We start from the raw sequence: 21,471 nt of genomic DNA, 5'->3' as shown, positions 1-21,471 counted from the left end.
CCCAGGACCTTGTTGCTGTGAGGCAACAGTGCTAATCACTACACCACCGTGCCACCCCTATTATTATTATTATAAATAAACTGCAATCTCACCCACATGTGCATGCGCACACACACTCATAGATAGATAGATAGATAGATAGATAGATAGATAGATAGATAGATAGATAATAATAAACTGCAATCAATCACACACACACACACACACACACACACACACACACACACACACACACACACACACACACACAGACTCACTATTGCACACTGATAGATAGATAGATAGATAGATAGATAGATAGATCTACGTTTAACAAGCAAATATGAAAACTGTTTAACTTATCAGTATACATAGTATGAATATGTTTGTGTTATCCGACTTCCACCTTTTTTTTTTTTTTGGGCGGCTGTTGTGACGTCACTCAGGTGGCCTATCAGGAAGACGCAAATCACTCCCCACCATGCGCGTGCCTCTCCCCGCCTCCCCGCTGCCTCCTACTAATAACTTTGCACTCTGAGCTCTCAGCAGCGGCAGTTGTCATGGAGATCGACTTGGGCCCAGTGTCCTCTCCGAATCCCGTTGCCATGGGGACTCGGGTCCGGAACTCGCTCTCCGCGGTAGAGGAGGATGAGGGCGAGGAGCTGCACCGACACCGCAGCAACCACGGCGGGAACTTCTCCATGCTGATAGTGATCGGAGACATCAGCACCGACCACCAGCTGCAGATCGCCAAACAGCACATCGAGCGCGGTGAGTGACGCCATCTAGCGAGACGCGACGCCATTTCCCACAGCTGCCTGCATGCACGAAGGATGCAGTGCACAGACTGTGCTGTATCACTGAAGCAGTGCGTGGTGCTGCAAACTTAATGATTCACAGCCTGCGAGACAAATCCGCAGGGTTTTACATGACTGCCTGGTTCTGTTATAGGTATAGGCTACTGTAGGCTGTATGCAACGCACTTTTCCCTTCAGAAGGATCCATATGGCTGTTCATTAAAAAGCAAAACCAATCAAAACATCTGTTCGAGTAGCTATAAGAAGTGTACGATACCCAGAAATTCCTTCTGGATCATGTTTTGATTTCGATTCTGGAGATGATGGAGCAACACTGGGAGGTGGGATCTGATATAGCCTATGCTGCACATTTGCATTTAAACCTAGGAATATTGTTCTATAATGCTGAGTAATGGTCCAGTCCAGGAATGTTATGAGATGTTATTTCCACCTGAAGTGAAATACGACACGGTCGGAGGCACCAGGCTTGTTTGTGATGCACACTGCGGCGACCTCGCGCGACCTGATCGAGCACTGCGCCACCAGTTTGGATGCACGCCATGTCTCTTTTTTCCGATTAATAGAACTGCTGCATGTGTTGATTTGTTTCATGGAGAAAGACGAGTGGGCATAGAAACGTAGCATGTCCGATTTGTCTTGCTTCAGCCCAATTTATTTTGGCTCTATGACAGATGTTGGCTTCAAAAGCAATATCAAAATACATGCAGACAAACCCATCCTCTGACATCAGGAAGCAAGGATTTATTATAGCTTATAATGATTACTCCATCCATCCATTCATTATCTGTAGCTGTTCTACAGGGTCACAGGCAAGCTGGAGTCTATCCCAGCTGACTATGGGTGAGAGGCGGGGTGCACCCTGGACAAGCCACCAGATCATTGCAGGGCTGACACACAACCATTCACCCCTATGGTCAATTTAGAGCCACCAATTAGCCTAACCTAACTGGGGGAAACTGAGGAAACCCACGCAGACAACATGCAAACTCTACACAGAAAGGCCCTCGCCTGGGCTTGAACCCAGGACCTTCTTGCTGTGAGGCAACAGTGCTAACCACTACGCCACCGTGCCACCCATAATGATTAGCCATTAATTTAGTTGTACTACAGACACCGATGTTTTATTTAATACACTGTCAGAAGAGCGTGAGGTACCATAAGGCAGTATTCCCAGTATCACAACACAAATGTACACTGGAATGTGATACTGAGACTGCATGGTGGTGCAGTGGTTAGCACTGTTGCCTCACAGCATGAAGGTTCTGGGTTCGAGCCCAGTGGCCAACGAGATCCTTTCTGTGTGGAGTTTGCATGTTCTCCCTGTGTCTGCGTGGGTTTCCTCTGGGTGCTCTGGTTTCCCTCACAGTCCAAAGACATGCAGTTAGGTTAACTGGCTACTCTAAATTGCCCATAGGTGTGTATGAGTGTGCAGAAAGGAACTGGCCACCCTACTGCTGCAATTCTGGCCAAGTAAACCAAACACGGTTTGGATCAGGGACGACATCAATGACTGGGAAGACTGCTTTCTGGTACCTCGCTCTTACAACTAAATTAATTACCAATGAGTAATCATCTCATCTCATTATCTCTAGCCGCGTTATCCTGTTCTACAGGGTCGCAGGCAAGCTGGAGCCTATTCCAGCTGACTACAGGCGAAAGGCGGAGTACACCCTGGACAAGTCGCCAGGTCATCACAGGGCTGACATATAGACACAGACAACCATTCATACTCATATTCACACCTACGGTTAATTTAGAGTCACAAGTTAACCTAACCTGCATGTCTTTGGACTGTGGGGGAAACCGAAGCACCCGGAGGAAACCCACACGGACATGGGGAGAACATGCAAACTCCGCACAGAAAGGCCCTCACCGGCCACGGGGCTCGAACCCGGACCTTCTTGCTGTGGGGCGACAGTGCTAACCACTACACCACCATGCCGCCATGAGTAATCATTATAAGCTATAATAAATGTTTGCTTACTGAAATCGCAGTGAACTGACAGTCTGTCTCCACAGTACAGCACTTGAGCAAGGGCCATTGCGGGTCGTGGATGAGCTGGAGCCAATCCCAGCTGACATTGGGTGAGAAGCATTGGGTACATCCTGGACAGGTCACCAGTCACTAGTCTATTGTGGGACTAACACACAGAGACAGCAATTCACACTTCGAGAGTAGCCAGTTGACTTGATCTGCATCTCTTTGGACTGTGGGAGGAAACCAGGGCACCTGGAGGAAACCTACACAGGCACGAGAACATGTACATAGAAAGGTCCAGTCAAACAGCAGGTTCAAAGCCAGAACCTGCTTGCTGTGAGGTGCCACTGCAGCACCATGCTACCCAAGGATTGTCAAATTATTTGAATGGTGTACCTGGTTTTGGAACCTGAAAGAGTGTTTATCTGGCTAATAGCTAGATACAGTTGTGGCCTGTAGTATATAGAATATAGAGACTCAGGTTATTAGAGCGGGCGGCATGGTGGTGTAGTGGTTAGCGCTGTCACCTCACAGCAAGAAGGTCCAGGTTTGAGCCCCGTGGCCGGCGAGGGCCTTTCTGTGCAGAGTTTGCATGTTCTCCCTGTGTCTGCGTGGGTTTCTCCGGGTGCTCCGGTTTCCCCCACAGTCCAAAGACATGCAGGTTAGGTTAACTGGTGACTCTAAATTGACCGTAGGTGTGAATGTGAGTGTGAATGGTTGTCTGTGTCTATGTGTCAGCCCTGTGATGACCTGGCGACTTGTCCAGGGTGTACCCCGTCTTTCGCCCGTAGTCAGCTGGGATAGGCTCCAGCTTGCCTGTGACCCTGTAGAACAGGATAAAGCGTCTAGAGATAATGAGATGAGATGAGGTTATTAGAGCAAACTTGTTTAGTGTGTAATACACTCAATGGACACTTTTTCAGGTCCACCTACTATTATAGGTGCCCATCTGTTGCTGTTCCCTGTCCACCAGTCCAGAAAGGGACTATCAGAGGACCACCGCTGACCAGACATTAGTTGGGTAGTGGCTCTTTCTTATTACTGCAGTGATACTGATATGGTAGAAGGCGTTGTGCTGATTAAAGTGTATCAGACACAGTAGCATTGTTGGGGTTTTAAAACATGGTATACTTACCGGTATTGACCACTTGATGGTGCCACAGTGAATCTTTTTTCTTTTCTCATTTCTTACTGGTTCAAATCAAGTGGAAGATCATGTAGAAATGATAAAAAAAAATAGTTTAGGTCATTGTGGGTGGCACGGTGGTGTAGTGGTTAGCACTGTCGCCTCACAGCACGAAGGTTCTGGGTTTGAGCCCCGTGGCTGACAGGGGCCTTCCTGTGTGGAGTTTGCATGTTCTCCCTGTGTCTGCGTGGGTTTCCTCCGGGTGCTCCGGTTTCCCCCACAGTCCAAAGACATGCAGGTTAGGCTAATTGGTGGCTCTAAATTGACCGTAGGTGTGAATATGAGTGTGAATGGTTGTCTGTGTTTATGTGTCAGCCCTGCGATGACCTGGCGACTTGTCCAGGGTGTACCCCGCCTTTCGCCCATAGTTAGCTGGGATAGGCTCCAGCTTGCTCACGACCCTACACAGGATAAGCGGTTACAGATAATGGATGGATGGATGGATGGAGTTTAAGCCATTGTCTCAGAACAAGTGTATTACCTAACCAACTTCTTCAACCTAACCAACCGAATGTCTGGGTGCATGTGAAAAAGATGTCACAACAGTCCTCAATAATGGCAACTCTAGTTGAACCACCATAAGTTTTGGGGTGGAGCTTTGTGTACATGGACGTGAATGGGGCAGGCTCAATGAGTAAAAAAACCCCATTTTGAATCTTATTCAGCTATACCCATTTAACCGTTAGAGACTTATTCACAAATCTTACCTAATACACCTTTAATTAGACATACCTGCCAGGTTAGGTAATCTTGTATGTATATGGTTAGAGACTACAGTTCAATTTTCCATACAGTTTTCATTATTCATCTTCTTGCATTTCATCAGTGGCCAATTTCTGACCACAGCATATATTGCTAGCCAGATATTTTCAGTTGATGGACTAATCTTAACCCAACAGTGACAGTAAGGTGTTTACAAACCATATACCACTATTGCACATGATATAAATATATTACATACATCACAGCAGTGGGGCGGCATGGCGGTGTAGTGGTTAGCACTGTCGCCTCACAGCAAGAAGGTCCTGGGTTCGAGCCCAGTGGCCGACGGGGGCCTTTCTGTGTGGAGTTTGCATGTTCTCCCCATGTTTGCGTGGGTTTCCTCCAGGTGCTCCGGTTTCCCCCACAGTCTAAAGACATGCAGGTTAGGTTAATTGGTGGCTCTAAATTGACCATAGATGTGAGTATGAATGGTTGTTTGTCTCTATGTGTCAACCCTGCGATGATCTGATGACTTGTCCAGGGTGTACCCAGCCTTTCGTCTCTTGCCTGCGACCCTGCACAGGATAAGTGGCTGGATATCCGAGCAGTACAATGTGTCAGTGTCATTGCTGTGTTGAGAATGATCCACCACTCAAATGCCTCCTCAAGAGTTTTAGTCAGTGGAGATCCACTACAGGTTTGAAGTTTTCTCTGCTCTTAATGCACCTGATCCAACTTGTTCAGAATTGCTGGATCAGGTATGTTGTGAGGAAAACCAGGACACTGTCTCCCCATAATTGGTGCCAGAAATGTGTTTTAACTGTATGGCAGGTTGCCGGGGTTCTGAGATAGAAAGAATGATTCATTTATCTGATCCTGTGGTGTGGTCCCTATATTAAAATATCAGATAATTAGACACCTGATCTAATCTTATCTGATGTGAAGCTGTGAGCATTTCAAGAGCACTTCATCTTCACAAACCAAATCAAGCTTGAAGTATCACAGTAATGCAATCATGGAGGAAATGCTGTCCTCTTATGCAAAAGAAAATTGCGACTTTATTGCTGTTTTAAGACCTTCTTTGTGAGCACTGGTAAATTGCAAGTCCAATTTATCTATTTATGCATGAACATAGCTTACATAGTACCACTAGCTTAGCTGTTTCGTGTATTCGAGGCTGTCAAAAACTCATTAAGCTTAGCTTTCTCTCTCTCAAACGGATTTAATCTTACAATAGTGTAGAACTGAGCATACCTGTGTAGGAAAAATTGGCCCATAGTGACATGCCATGCTGTGGAACAAAAAATGCAAAGGCAATCTAAAAGTAAGGGCAGGTGTGGAAGACTGGTCTTGGCTGTGTACCAAAAAAGAAGATGCTCACTTGGCTTTTCTCAGATGCTGTAGGCACTGTTTTAAGATACTGAACAAACACAGGCCTCATTCACGTAGCGGTTAAAAAAAAACAAAACAAAACACAGGCTTCTTCTTTGGTACACTTCCAACTACAAACTTAAACTACAGAACTTACAATTCAGGATTAATGATTCATATGTAATGCTGGTAAGAAAGACTCAAGACTGTCACAACACCCGGAGTCATTCAGTCTAACTGATATTTGGATGCTTGGCCCAAAGGTACTTTTCTCGGCTTTTATTAGTTTTCGGTAGCAATTACAATTTGAAATGGAACCAACCTGCTTGGAGTCTCATCTGCATATTTATGTACTGTATGTAAGCTGGAAACTGCATAGTGTGCAATATTTGCTCAGTAGCCTCTAAGCAAAACAGCATCTGATGGGAAAAAAAAAATCTTTGAATCATTCTAAAGGAAAGGCAGATATAATGAAGAATAGAAAGTAGGAGAGGTGCATGGGGATTTGAATTCATCCTCTAATGCTTCATGTGCTATGTTGAAAGGGTTATGCCACAGAGCATTGTGAGCCATCTGCGCTTTTGTCCATTGTTGCATAATACTTAAAGAGATTCCATGAATATTTATTAAACAACTAAAAAATCTCACCGAAGTTGTAGCAGCTGTGATCGTGAAGTAAGACACTACTTCACTACAACTTCTTGCAAATATAATCCCCAAATTGGGACAAGCCCGTAAATTAGCTTGTATATGTAATTAATTTGTGCTAGCAGCACCGGCACAAATTGTTACTCTCACTCAGGATCTTTCTACTTTCTTCTTCTTTTTCTCTTCTTCTTCTTCTTCTTCTTCTTCTTCTTCTTCTTCTAATGTTTTAGGATGCTATTTCTCCCTCAGTTTTCAACCAATCATCACCAAATTTTACATGAAGAATCTCTCTGGGCTTAATTAAGTGCTATGCAGTTCGATGCTGATCTGGATCACCGAACTGGAAAGATCCATGAAAAACAGGCTTTTTTTTCCAATCACTTATTTCTCCCTCAGTTTTCAACCAGTCATCACCAGATTTCATATGAAGAATACTTCTGGGCTGAATCAAGTTGCTATGACTTTTGGTGCTGATTCGGATCACCAAACCGGAATGATCCATGAAAAATTAGCATTTTTTCAATCCTTTATTTCTTTCTCAGTTTTCAACCAATGATCACCAAATTTCACATGAAGAATCCCTCTGGGCTGGATTAAGTTGCTATGACTTTTGGTGCTGATCTGGATCACCGAACTGGAATGATCCATGAAAAATGGCCTTTTTTCAGTCACTTATTTCTCATTCAGTTTTCAACCAATCATCACCAAATTTCACATGAATAATCTCTCTGGGCTTACTTAAGTTGCTATAACTTTTGGTGCTGATCCAGATCACCAAACCGGAATAATCCATGAAAAATGGGCTTTTTTTCAATCACTTATTTCTCCCTCAGTTTTCAACCAATCATCACCAAATTTCACATGAAGAATCTCTCTGGGCTGAATTAAGTTGCTATGACTTTTGGTGCTGATCCGGATCACCGAACCAGAATGATCCATGAAAAACAGGCTTTTTTCCCTAACTAAGCATCATTCTCTATCTCTTACCATTCTGGATCTTTAGGGTATGGTGACTAGACATCCCGGTTTGTAAGAGCTAGCACAAATCACTGTGACTTTAGTCACAGTATCTATCTAGTCTTCTTTGTTTTAGCACAGAATTCTTATGTCCATATCATATTCCATTTTTTGTGTGTGTCAGATATCATAGAGTTACAAGAAACATTCAGTTAACCCTCATCCTACCATTCTATTTTACACCTTAATCTTACCATGTGGGGTCCGTTTGGACCCCAATACTTTTCTTTAAAATTAAAGCTTATAAAGACAAAATCACCAGATAAGTTTTGTTCAGAACATCTTGTATTAATAACAGCAATACACTAAAGGGCCCAAGGCATAAAGAACACACTTAACCTTCATCCTACCAGCCAATTTTACATGCACAAACTACCAGGCGGGATCCGTATGGACCCCAGGAGGGAATACCTTGAAATCAATGCAGTAAGAACCAATTCAATGCAGCAAACAGACATAACTTTATTGAAGAACAAAATCCACTATGGCTGAATATCAATAATGTATTATAAATGCAATAACATTGCAATAATATTGCAATAACTAGCATACATGTAGCAAATTATAGCGCCACAAAAAAAATTGGCATTATATACATGATTTTTGCAGCTCATGCAGCTGTAAAATATTCTGGATTACAACTTAGGTCTTTTCTTACAGAATTTAAAACAAAAAAGTAATTGTAAAATAATTTAGGGCTTTTGTTTTGCAGCCTGTGCTTATTGCAGCAGTGGGGTCCACACGGACCCCAAGAAGGAATGCCTTGGTAGTTTCATTATGGAACATAAAAGAAATAAAAGAAGTTAACTTTCAGTGTGCTATTCAATTATAAAATGAAAGACAGATAAACTTTACTCTGGGGTCCGGTTGGACCCCAGTAACAAATTAATTATACCTTCACAATGCAAAAAGCTGATCTTCCGGTGCTTTAGTGTTTTAATTAAGACATAAATTCTGACAAATTCATAAAACGGTGAGGCAGTATGTCACATATTTTTAAAATGGCAAACAAACATATAGATGCGGGGTCCAGATGGACCCCACTTGGTAGGATGAAGGTTAAAGCTGTTAAAATGTTTTTTTTTCCCTTTACAAAGTACAGGTGCTTTCTCTTTGTGTGTGTTTTAAGGATGCATGCAGTAAAATAGATCGTTTTCCCTTGTGCTTGCAGGGATCTGCTCCTGGAACATCAGCCTCGAAGAATGTGATCTGAACAAACAGCTTCAGCTCTTCATAACTAGACACTCCGCCCAGTTTTCTGCAGAGGTCAGAGGTCAGTCATGGGTCTAATCTGGGAGGATAACTGGGCCTTAACTGCAGCAATAAAGAGGTTCTGTAAGGTTTTTTTTGGACTTGTCATCTTCTTCTTAACCAAACCAATTATTCTAATTTCATTACTATGATGCCAGGAAGCATCAAATATCATTTCTGTCTCACCAGCACACAATATTTCAGAAACACATGTTTTGTTGATGGATATTACTGCTCCAAGGTCACATGCTGTAATTACACATGAGACTTTGCAGCTTGTGGCTACTGTATGTCTTGTAAACATGAGCAGACTGTAGATTCTCTTCCATCTGCTCCAGAAGGATCTCTCTGCATGTGTGTTTGCAGGATAGCGCACTGCACTGTCTTCCATAGTCATTAGAGTGCAGTGTGAGGAGGAGGGGAGCTGCAGAGTCACTCTCTCCTACTGCAGTGTATGTGCTGGCTTAGGCCTTTAGTCTGTGTCTGAGTTAAATAAGGCTTACTCATGTTCATGAAGTTTTTTTTAATCCTCTTTTGCAGGGATATTTTGATCCTTTTGATCCTCTTTTTTTTATGGACACGTTATATCACATAGCCGCTGAATACTTCTGAGACATCCATGGTACAAAAAAGGGGCTAAAAATACATCAGAAAGGTGCAACATCAAAATTATTCCAGTATGCAGTGCTGTGCATTTGAATACAGAAGTGTTTGTTTTTCTTTTTCCTTGTTTTTGGACCACAAAGAATGAGCATTTCTAGTTGTTTTGCAGATGGCGTTGTGATAAATTCCGCAATATTAGCATCTGGGTTGTTGTATTAAGATGTGAGTCATGTTTCTGAATATGTAGGAACAAGCTGCTGTTTCATTTTACTCTGAAATCAGCTTTTAGGTATCTCTCAGTTTGCAGGGGCATTGGAGCATTGCGTTCTGCAGTGGAAATTTATTGACAGTTATAGGTTTTACTTTAGGATTTTTTTTTCAAGATTAGTACAAGGTTTGTATAATGTAATGATTTTTATCATCCCTGCACAATATTACATGCCACGTTATCCAGTGACATTGGTCTGATTATATTCAACCGTTATTCCACAAAATCGAGTCGTACATGAGATGATAGCCATTAAGGCGCGTAGCGACGAGTCGGCTATAAGCCATGCACAATGAGATTGAGTGGAATAACTGTTTTCTTCTATCTGCATTCACTGGATTTTGAGAAACAGAGCATTTTTATTTTCATTTTTTGCAAATTTGATAAATACAAACTTTATACAAAACGTCTGACAAAATAATTTCTGCTTAGAATGTAAACAAATCGGCAAAATGACAGTAGCAATTTGTGAAAAATGCGATAATAATAATAATTTTTGAAAAATAAAAAAAGATATGCTCTTACCATCAAATACTTTTATTCCATATTTTGTTGCTTTTTTTTGTATTTTTTTTTCGAGTAGAGTTTTTATTTCGTCCTCGGTTGGTTCAGCAATACGCACCACCATTTTGTTTTTCTCTACTCACGGTATATGAGCTGATATCCTAGTAGTAGAGTAGCCAATCAGAGTGTGCGACTGCTCATATCCAGTGATTGTGTATAGAATAATATATTATATTACCAGACCTGACAACCTTTAAGCATTTTGAATCTGGAATGATTTGTGCAGGTGGTTTGAACTCTCCAGTGTTAACTGTTACTGCCTGGAAGCCTCGTCATCTTCCTTCATCTCACATGCTCTCTGAGCTCTCGGGTCTTGCAGGGCGTCGTTGCTTTTTGTCAAGCTAAATGGACATTGTTTATTAAGAGTTTACAAGCGTTTATTAATGTGAAATAAAACTCATTTAATGTTTGACTTAGCTAACATTCAACAAGTATACATTTAATATGAGTAAACTATAATTACTGTATTAGGGATGTCGCTGAAAATTTTAAAAGAGAAAGAGGGGAAAAAAGAGAAAAACGGCCAAATCTTTTACCTAATATATAATATTAAATAAACCTATCATGAAATTTCAGATCTAACAATTTACAAATAATGTTAATGGCGATTATAATTAGAAAGTGTGTAAATGCGTGTTTTTGTCATCTATGTAGACATTAGACATCCAATTTGTCAAAGGATTATATTAAAAATGTATTTTAAAAAAGAAAAGAAAGTCCTATACAGCTGATAATATTTTTATGTCCTCCCCTACTCTCCTGAACTAGTAGAAATGCTCATTTATCTGTGTCGGATGATTACATTGTTGGTGATTTTAAGTTGATTATGGCATTTTATTTGCTAAATTGCAGAGAAACTTAATATCACACAAGTCTAATTTGAACTTTTTGACCACTTTTACTGGATATCAGGTTTTTTTTTTTCCTCTAGCACCAACTACATTTCAAGTAGCCTGCATGTTAATCCCTGATCTTTGCATAAAGGTTCAAGTTCAAACAGGCTTGCAATTTGCGCATCAGTATTTACTTATTCACAATAGCAGCATTTCACTTAGAAAGTGTTTTTTGCCCTTTGCATGATTTGAGTGCTCCGGCTGAAGTACTCTTCAGTGGAGTGTTACAATGTGTGGATCAGTGCACAGGAACCACACAGAAGAGCATGCTCATGGTCTGATCTGTCGCTCTATTGCCGCTTTTCCACTACCAACGCGGCTGAGTTGGGCTGAGCCGTGCCGTGCTGAGTTGGGCTGAGTCGAGCTGAGTGGGGCTGTTGGAGTTGCATTTCGACTACAACCGCGCTGAACCGTGCTGGCTGGAAGTGGGTGGACACATTGGGTGGAGTTAGCGAAAGTGGGTGGACGTCACGTGATGTCGTTAAGCGGCGCAAACAGTGACATCAGTGATCTTTTAAGCGGTAGTCTCACGACCCGGATAGTAAACAATAAACATGGAGGACATGGAGTCGTTAGTGTTGCTGGTCTTGGTGCTGTGGCTTGTTGTCACCGACAACGCCAACAGATACTGGCAAGAGCGTATAGATGAGGCGAGGCGCATAAGGCTTCAGAAATTCTCGTAATTCGTAATTCTTCTTCTTCCGGGTTTGCGGTGTTTACAGATCCCAGCGTGTTCGCGGGGCGTGTGTGGGCATGTGAGGACACTCCTCCTCACCAATCAGTGCACAGGGGAGTGTCTGCTCACGCCCCCAGCCTCACTCAGCTCGGTTTGGCTCGCTTCAGCCCCACTCCAAAACCGTGCGAGTTTTGGGGGCTGAGCAGGGCTGAAGCGAGCTGAGTCGTGCTGTTCTGAGATAGTCGAAACGCGAGCCGTGTCGGGCTGAAGTGAGCTGAAAAAGGGTAGTGGAAAAGGGCCATATCTGACCTCAGTGACCTCTCAGTCTCACCACGTTATACCACAGCCTTAATAAATGATCCCATATCATATTTTCAGTTCACCTGAACACAAATTGTTGTCCTGTAGGCAGTACAGTGGGTAGAGTGTGACCTGTGGGTGAGTGGGATCTTGTTTCCCACTCATCTGTTTTGATTTTTAAGTTAGGATAAATGGGCGGTAGTGTTTTTATCTCATTTCAGACCACCATGCAGAAACATCAACATAATTTACGTAAATGCACCAGTATTTAAATGCGTAAGAGGGAGTACATAATAATTCAAGTGGACGTAATTGGATGTAGTTAAACATTACTTTTCAAAAACATGCTAGTGATTTAGATAGCTAAAGAAACTATCTGGTAGAAGGTTTATTGTAGACCTAAGTGGACTTCTATGCTGTAGTTAATGTCAGCGATGTGAACCAGAACAAGAGAGTATGACTGGGATTTAAATACATTTGGTGTAATTCATGATGTGGTGCCCTCTTGTGGAAAATCACATGCAGTGCAGCACAAGGTCTTGTATATTATTTACTCATCCAGCTATTGAAGGTCTCTAGGAGCTTCGGTATTATATTATAGCATAGGATTGAAAATAAATATAATAATTTATCTATGGAGCCAAATTGGATGTATCTGACCTTAATATTCCAAATTGTATAATTTTGATTATTTAAGTAATATAATATGTAGCTGTCATATTATTTATACCAAAATTTACATTGAAATATATATAAAAACCTTTCTATATGTATGTTTATTTACTTGTGTGTGTGTGTGTGTGTGTGTGTGTGTGTGTGTGTGTGTGTGTGTGTGTGTGTGAAACTGTATTTTGGCTGTATTAACACAGTTATTCATCCAAATTTAATTAACTTGCAGACAAGTAGAGCTCAGATCCTCCTGATAGGAGAATGTTTGAACACACACAAAAGTTAGTGCAGCATTAAGTAGCTATAAATATGACCATTCCCTAATGGAGTGGGAGCGACCCAGATCAGCAACAAAGTCTCTCTCTCTCTCTCTGTCTCGCTGTCTCTCTGTCTGTGACTTTACCTCAGGGAGTTCTTGTGTGTGTGTGTGTGTGTGTGTGTGTGTGTGTGTGTGTGTGTGTGTGTGTGTGTGTTTTAGGGGAACTCAGATGAGGCACATTGATTGATGGGCTTTGTTTTTGCTGAATTGCATCTCAGCCTGCTTTCCTGTCTCTCCTTTTAGATGTGTTCTGCATGGAAATAAACGTTAAATTGCTTATTTGTGGGAAAAACAAGGAACATCTCTGATGTTTTCTCACCTTTAATGCACCAATACACAATTAAATTAGGAGATAAGCAGGATTTAAGAAGCTGTTTCTATTTCAGATGGGTTAATCATTTCATGCAAGTTCATTCAAGTCAAAGTGTTGGATTATTTGTATAAATTCTGAGGATTTAATCCACAGGAAGCAGGTGATTCCAGGTGAAATAGGGTTGATGCATAAAGGTCTGCGATAGAACTGTAAGCTGGCTGTAAGCAACCGCATAAGTTTTTCACAGCCTATGGAATCTGGGCCAGAAGCAGTCCAAAGGCCACTAACCATATCCAGTGCTTATGCAGCATTTCATAAATTCTGGCCCACATCACATCCGAGATGTAGATTTATTGAGGCTGAGTTTCGGATTAGTGCATCATCATAATTTCACAGCATTATGGGGACCCAAATGAAAATGATAAGCTTGTGCCAGCAGTGAATTATTTGCTTTCTGGGTTAATATCTATCTCGTCATGACTGTCCTTCTCTACATTATCAGTTTGCGACAGCCCTAATCCTCAAGAACATTCTGTTCAATAGGGAAGAAGAAAAAGCAGACTGATAAAATTTGAACTACGGCATTCTTTCTGTCATGTTGAACCAGTTGCATGGCACAGAATCCTCCACAAAGCTGACTTTTTTCTAGTTACAGTCAACATGTTGGCATCCTTCACTTAAAATGAACAATGTATGCAATGTGTGCTATTTTAAAGCTAAACATAACCCAAAACATAAACGCAGTCTGCTGATCAGGGCAAATGCCCTGATGTCCCCCCCCCCCCCCCCCCCCCCCACACACACACACACATTTTAATTAAAAATAAAACTTTATAACAACAATTTGTTTGCCTGAGTAACACAGAGCCATCGACTGAGAAATTTTCTGTAATTTTTTTTCGTTGCTTTGCTGTGCAAACATAGAAAATGTTCATAAACAAATAGCGATTCAACTGTACCGTATATGTTTGAGCCAGAATATGCACCTGGGGAATAAGAAACAAACAGTGAAAGTGATTCCAGTGATACTGGAAGTGATGAAATGCAGCCATTTTGCTGCTTGCTCCTTCAAAGTAATATCTGAAGATTGGGGATGGTAAAAAACGATTTCTCTTAGCGACATTCAGGCTTATTTTTACATCCAAACACTTGACACTTGGGCACCTTCAGGGTTGTTTACAACAATTTAGAAGTGATGTATCCACTCGATCTAAACCACTAGATCATGAGTTATAAAGTAGGTCATGTGGTGAGTAAGTGATGTCACAATCTCGGATTTACTCATGTAATTTGCACTCAGAGCGTGATATTTGAACCTAGTAAAGTAAGATGGCAGTGCCCAGGGAAGTTTTATTATAAGAGAAAAACAATCTGTACACAATATATGGGTACAAATATGAACATCTGAATAATTGAATATGTCTTGTTTGGATATTATCGATCAGTGTAAAGGAGTTTATTTTTAGCTCATCCAACTGCAGGCCAGGCCGGATGAGCTTATGCGATCACGCGTCATCTGTCTGTCATCCATCCATCGTCTGTTGTCGTCGTCCGTCCACAATTAATAAAAATTGCTAGTCCTTCTACAGGATTGATCAGATTTTGATCAAACTCACATACAATGTTCACCAGGTGAGTGTGCATAAAAGTTGTCCAGATGGTGGCGCCACCTGTCATATTTACGATTTTATGGGTGTCTGAAATTTTTGGGTGACTCGTCACATTAAATGCTACTCTTCGTAAATTGCTGGGACATTTTCACTGAAACTCACCCAGAAGACTCTAAAGACTTATTCCAACAAGAATTGCTCACCAGGTGGCGCCACCTGCCATAGATGAAATGACAGAGGGGTCACATGCAATTTCACAAAAATTGCTACTCCTCCTACCGGAGTGATCAGATTTTGATCAAACTCGTATGGAATGTTCCCCAGGTTGGTATGTATAAAAGTTGTCAAGACGGTGGTGCCACCTGTCATATTTTACATTTTATGGGCGTTTGAAAACTTTGGGTGACTCGTCACACCAAACACTACTGTTCGTAAACTGCTAAGATTTTTTCACTGAAACTCACCCAGAAGACTCTAAAGACATATTCCAACAAGAGTTGCTCACCAGGTGGCACCACCTACCATGGATGCGGCTACACAGGGGTCATATGCAATTTCACAAAAATCGCTACTCCTCCTACAGGATTTATCGGATGTCAAACTCCTACACAACAACAAAGGCTGATAGACAGAAGCTACAGCCTCATTGATGCTATTTTTTTTCCCAAAGATTTTTGGAGTCTACGGTGTAGAACGGTCATGTGTCCTCTTTGTGTTGTATATCGTGTCCTGGTGGTAAATGTTTTGACTAGACACTATTTTCCTGGTTTTGATTGTGATAAATGTCATTTTGATTGCTTATATGTTTTTATATCCATTGCCTGACTTTTGCAGGTCAACATCATGTCTGTTTTGATTTTCCTTATGGACATAAATGATAGAGATTTTTACATGTGTACAATCTCATATACTTTGGGGAAACAGGAAATGTTTAAACTCAAAAAATAATTCATGTGGAGAAATGTAAAAATAATAGAACATTTTCAAGGATGTTAATTTGTTTGCTTTAGCGCGTTCTAATTTTGCCACATGTATTCGTGAGAGGCATCACTATTTCTTTAAAAAAAATTAAGTTCCTATAAGACGTTCTTATATGAAAGGTAAGTAGTTTATTCTTTTAAGCTCTTAATTGTGTAGAATGAGTATTTTATAAGATTATTACTTTTGTATCATTTATTTCCCAAAAAGAGTAAAAATGGTAGACTGTACAGTATAGAATATAGAGATAGTGTGCAGAACAAACACTGTGCACGTGGATGTTTAGTAGACTGTGTGTTAATTATAATTAGATGACAAGAGAAGTTAGATGACACCGAGAAGAGTAATGCTGAGCAAAATTGCCTGCACAGCCAAATCATATTAGACTGGACAGTTTTAACCTGCGACCCTGGTCTCCTACATCAGGATGGAATCAATTCGACTGCACTTCTCGTTATTGCTCCATTACCAGATGTTATATAATCCTTTGTGTGATTCATCTGAGTGAGTTATATAGGCATTTTACCCTAGTGGAGAGTGCTGACAGCAGGTCATTGAGATGCAATATTGTGCAAAAATACTCATGTGCTGGCAACAAGGGTGACCATGGCAAATCACCTACACTGTGTCTCTTAATCTCATTCTCTCTCGCTCTCTCTCTCTCCCTGTGCCTGCTCACCTCCTGATGCAAATATGAGTAGAAAACATCAGTGTTTAAATTACAGCTGTGAGCAGGGCCTTAGTCTTAAACTGTAGGTCACTATAATTTATATAACGATAGCGAAAATGACCATGGTCAGCATAATCTGATCATTTTAAGTAATCTATTTATAGTGCATCTCAAGGTTTAATCATTTATTTATACTTCAGGACTGCACTGATTATTCAGGCCCGTAGACTACAGGGAGCTCTGATGTGCTGTGTCATTCTGCGCAGCTCTTTTTAATTCTCCCCGTAGCTGATGTCATATTTTGGAGATGCAATGCAATAAGCTTCAAGAGCTGCTCTCAGACGTCTTTCTGTATAAATGGTTTTCCACTGCGTTAAGAGGTTCAGAGTCTCTCAGCAACTTTTGAGAGATAAAGAAAAAATGATCCACATTTGAACTCATGGCAGCCCAATTTCTAGCATTAGGTGAAACATTCAGAGGCAGATGCCTTGGTTATATCATGTAAAGGTACAGAACACATACTGTACCTTTTTATATGAAATAAGTAAAGCTTTTTATAGTGGTTAATTTTAATGAATGTTTGAGCATACAGTATGCTGTTCTGGCTATTCTGACAAAACTACTGTTCCTTTGAGGTCAAAGGATAAGTAATGTAAACGCATTGGTATTTCAGAAGATCACAGAGGACCCATGGGGGAGATCATACATTATGGATGAAGAAATCGTAAACGTTTTGAAAAGGTAAATACATTTAGGTACCCAGTGCAAGCAAGACAGTAGATCAATTGGCTCTTCCTGGAATCGTGATCAGTACAAGTGTTTGAGGTTGAATTACATTAATATTTCAACTTGCACATTCATATTTGTAGATGCTGATTACACCGGCATCAAAGCTCTTATTAATTATAATGCATTTGATGTTTTTTTTGTTTGTTTGTTTTTTTTTCCCATATGAGCCACTCATATTTGTTGGTCTTTAATGTGAAAACTGGGTTTTGATTTTTTTTTTGTAGTAATTACACATTCTAATCTTTTGCTTATGTGTTGAGAGATATAATCTCTTTCTGAATGTGTTTAGCTTTAATCAAGATTAATCAAGCTAGAATATAGCCTGAAGGGAACACAGTTCTCTTCTCCGTCTTCATTATATAAACAATGGGTTTACATCTACATGCATTTTTGGTTTAGATTTCAGACTTAAACTCACATATTCCTGACAATAACAACTCCATAAATCTAATACCCATGGGGGTTTTCAGGGTTGCTCATGCAGGGAATTGTGTAGACTTCTTCGGCACTGTACATAATGGAGTGTGCTGAATAATTTAGAGTTTGGATATTGATATCACTGCAGATTGGTTCCGAGAGCTGGCTTTGCATCACTCTGTCAAGGTCCTCTGGCATTGATTCACCGGGAAAATTTTGCATGACTATGGCGATCACGTGCAAGAAAGCATAATCTTACCTGTGTTGTGAGAGCAAGCAGGAATCAGTGGCACTGGACACTAAGCCCATCAACACGCATTAATATGTGTGCTCATTCAGTCAGTCAATGTTAGAAATGGAACTGTATTTGAAAAAATCTATTAATGCATTTTATTTTGATTTTTGATTTTGAATGGTGAATATTTTTACAGTGCTAAATGCGAATGTGCAGCTTTTTTTGTTTGTTAGTTTGTTTGTTTGGCTCTTATATTGCTAGCATTTATATTTGCTTATCCCAATGCCCATTCCATATGAGTGCAGGGTCAGAGCTCAGGGTGGCCTTGAGTAGTTAAGGGCTTAAGGGCTTTGCTTAAGGACGCTATCATGGTAGTATGGACATTGGTGCTGGTACCCCACACCTAAAGGTCCACTTCTGTTTATCTGTACCTTGGGTAGATAATCCATCATCCATCCCTTATCTGTAGCCACTTATCCTGTACAGGGTCGCAGGCAAGCTGGAGCCTGTCCCAGCTGACTATGGGCGAGAGGCGGGGTACACCCTGGACAAGTTGCCAGGTCATCGCAGATTGGGTAGACAATACAACAATGAATAATATCAGTACCAAGACTAACATATACCCAAGCATGATAAAATATGACAATAAGAGTTAATAACACTTAAAGTTGTGATAAAATAGAAAGACATATAAATTAAATTGTCTGGACCATGCACTTGTTGTAATATTTATATTTATCCTTATGGACATTTTTCCATAAGAAAAAAATCCCTATCAGTCACTACAACTGCATCATATCTAATAAATCATTGAGATGTCATTGTTCCACAGGGAAGGACAGAATAAATAGCTTGTCTGAAGGAAGTGACATAGCACTAAACCTTCTACACCAAAAACTGCTCGCTGGGATATATCTATCTCCCTCAGGCCTTTTTCCAGGCCGTAAATCCCTCACCACAGCACTCTTTACGGTATCAAATATAAAACAGATTACATGCCTGTATTATTATTTACAGGTTAGTTATATGACTAAAGATGGGCTGTTTCAATGACAACACATTTTACCTTATGTGGTGCATTGTTATTAACATCAAGTGAAATGAAAACAGACTCTCGTGGACTTGTTAAATTGCTTAAATATAAAGAAAGGGATTATAAACCATTTTGTGGATAATTTTCTACTTAGACTAATAATTTCATCAGCTGCTATAGAAAAATAATTCAGGTCTTGTGTGAGCATTATAACTCCATATGTTGTAGCTGATTCTTCAGTTTTAAAACAATAACATTGAAGGATTTAAGAATCTGCTGGTGTTACTGTACCTGATACATTCATATCTGCACAACACAGTCTTCCATGCCCAAATACATTAATATCTTTTAAACCATGGTTCAAATGTGATCTCAACAGCTTCACCTTGAGGCTTTCTTCAAGTTTCTAAATTACGCCTCTAGCCTCACTGCTTATTTTAAGTTCTAAATAAAATGACTGGTTTAGGGAAACAATTTACTTGTCAAGTAAATTGTGAGGCTGTGTGCAGAGTTGCCGCCTCTTTGATTCGTCTTCAGCTTGGGTTACTGTCTGTGCAGTGTTTCTCATGTCCTCCTTATGTTTACATGGGTTTCCTCTCAGTGCCTACAAACAAGCAGGTAGGTGGATTGGATATGTTGAATTGCCATAAGGTGTATATGAGTGTGTGATTGTGTGTATGCATGGTGACCTGTGATGGACTAACGTCACATCCGGGGTGAAGTCTCCTGTCTTGTGCCCAGTGTTCCCAAGTTATAGGCTCGGGATTCACCAGGGCTCTGACCAGGATAAAACAGTTACTGAAGATGAATGAATGAATGAAACTACTAATTAACAATGTGTTTTGTATATTGATTCATAAATACATGAATAGTAAAAATGGACATTAACTTAATTGCTTACATTTGTCTTAGAAACAAATTTCAAGCTTTATTAAAATATCTTCAATCTAGTGTACCCAATATGAAACTCGTTTACCTGTTATAAGCAACATTTTACCAATGCCAGTGTCAAATGGACTATCAAGCTAAAACAAAACAGTATTTTTTTGGTGACACAACCACAATAAATGCAAGGTAAGTTCACAGCTTATAGAAATTCTGATTGAGTGATCTTCAGTGGTTCTTTACATGGTTGGTTGGTTGGTTATCTTCAGTACATCTTTTTCCCACCTCAGATAGGGTTACAAGTCTTGTCCAAGAGTTCAATAGTGCAAGCCTAGGGCTCTAACCCTCAACTTTCTGATCAGCAATGGTTTACATGATTAAGCATTTTTTAGACTCCTAAACAAGTTCAAGGCTTGGGAAAAAAAAGAAAAAACAAGGAAGTAGGGGATGAAAACCTCCCTAGAGGGAAAACCAAAGATTCCTTGGTTCTAGTTTTGACTTTTTTTTTCTACAAATGTATACATTTTTTGTAACTAAATTCAACATGATAATATAAGCGTAAAGGCCAATACATATAAACATAATTCAACTCCGTTGATGCTAATTCAACACATAAGGACTAGGAGTTAAATTAACACTGTAAGAATTTATTTATAATGAAAGGTGAGTCATTTAGGATAATGCTGTCTGTCTAGAACACTGCAGAGATCTTTAAAACTAGGGTAGGTAACATTGGAGAAACCAGGGAGATGCTGCTAGTTTTTGAAAGGATTCAACTGAAAAAATCCCAACCCTCTCAATTCAGGCCTTCCTCCAAAGCCACTCCTCCAAAACACATGAACGCACACTGCTTGCCTACTGCTGGAGGACGAGTCCATGAGAGATGGTGTTAGTGTTGGAGAGAGGAGCGTAGTGCATAGTTGTCATATCCAACTACCTTATCTCTCATTCACATGTAAGAAAACACCTAACATTACCATAAACAATGAACACTGCTATTGTTAGTACTCACAGCTTTAGCAATATCCTCACTGCAGCCTGCGGAACAGGGCGGGGCAGGATGTGGTCGGAGCAAGATGTCACACACTTACCATAAATAAGGACAGTCACAAGATACATCCTAACTCTAACCATAACCCTTGTATGTTATAACCCCTACTGTATATTTAGTAAGTGTGCTCCGACCACCCCGCCCCATCAAGGGGTACTTGAATTGAACATGTCTGCAATATGTTTGCCTCGCCTCGCCTTGCCTCGCCTCGCCTCGTGGAAAACTGCTCACATGCAATGACTGCACAA

The 21,471-nt window shown here is 40.6% G+C and overlaps 1 protein-coding gene across 1 annotated transcript in view; it reads left to right on the top strand.

Annotated features, from left to right (window-relative positions):
• The first annotated feature begins 644 nt into the window (after nucleotides 1–644).
• Nucleotides 645–21,471, top strand: part of map1ab (microtubule-associated protein 1Ab) — a 47,389-nt gene continuing 26,562 nt past the window's right edge. Inside the window, exons 1-2 of the mRNA XM_060928119.1 lie at nucleotides 645–750; nucleotides 8,871–8,972. Of these exons, the coding sequence (XP_060784102.1) occupies nucleotides 681–750; nucleotides 8,871–8,972 (172 nt within the window). The 5' untranslated portion in view covers nucleotides 645–680. The remainder of the gene's footprint in view (nucleotides 751–8,870; nucleotides 8,973–21,471) is intronic.

The sequence above is a fragment of the Neoarius graeffei genome, chromosome 8 (genome assembly GCF_027579695.1).
Source record: "Neoarius graeffei isolate fNeoGra1 chromosome 8, fNeoGra1.pri, whole genome shotgun sequence".
Classification (NCBI taxonomy): Eukaryota; Metazoa; Chordata; class Actinopteri; order Siluriformes; family Ariidae; genus Neoarius; species Neoarius graeffei.
This window is presented reverse-complemented; position numbering and strand designations above follow the sequence as displayed.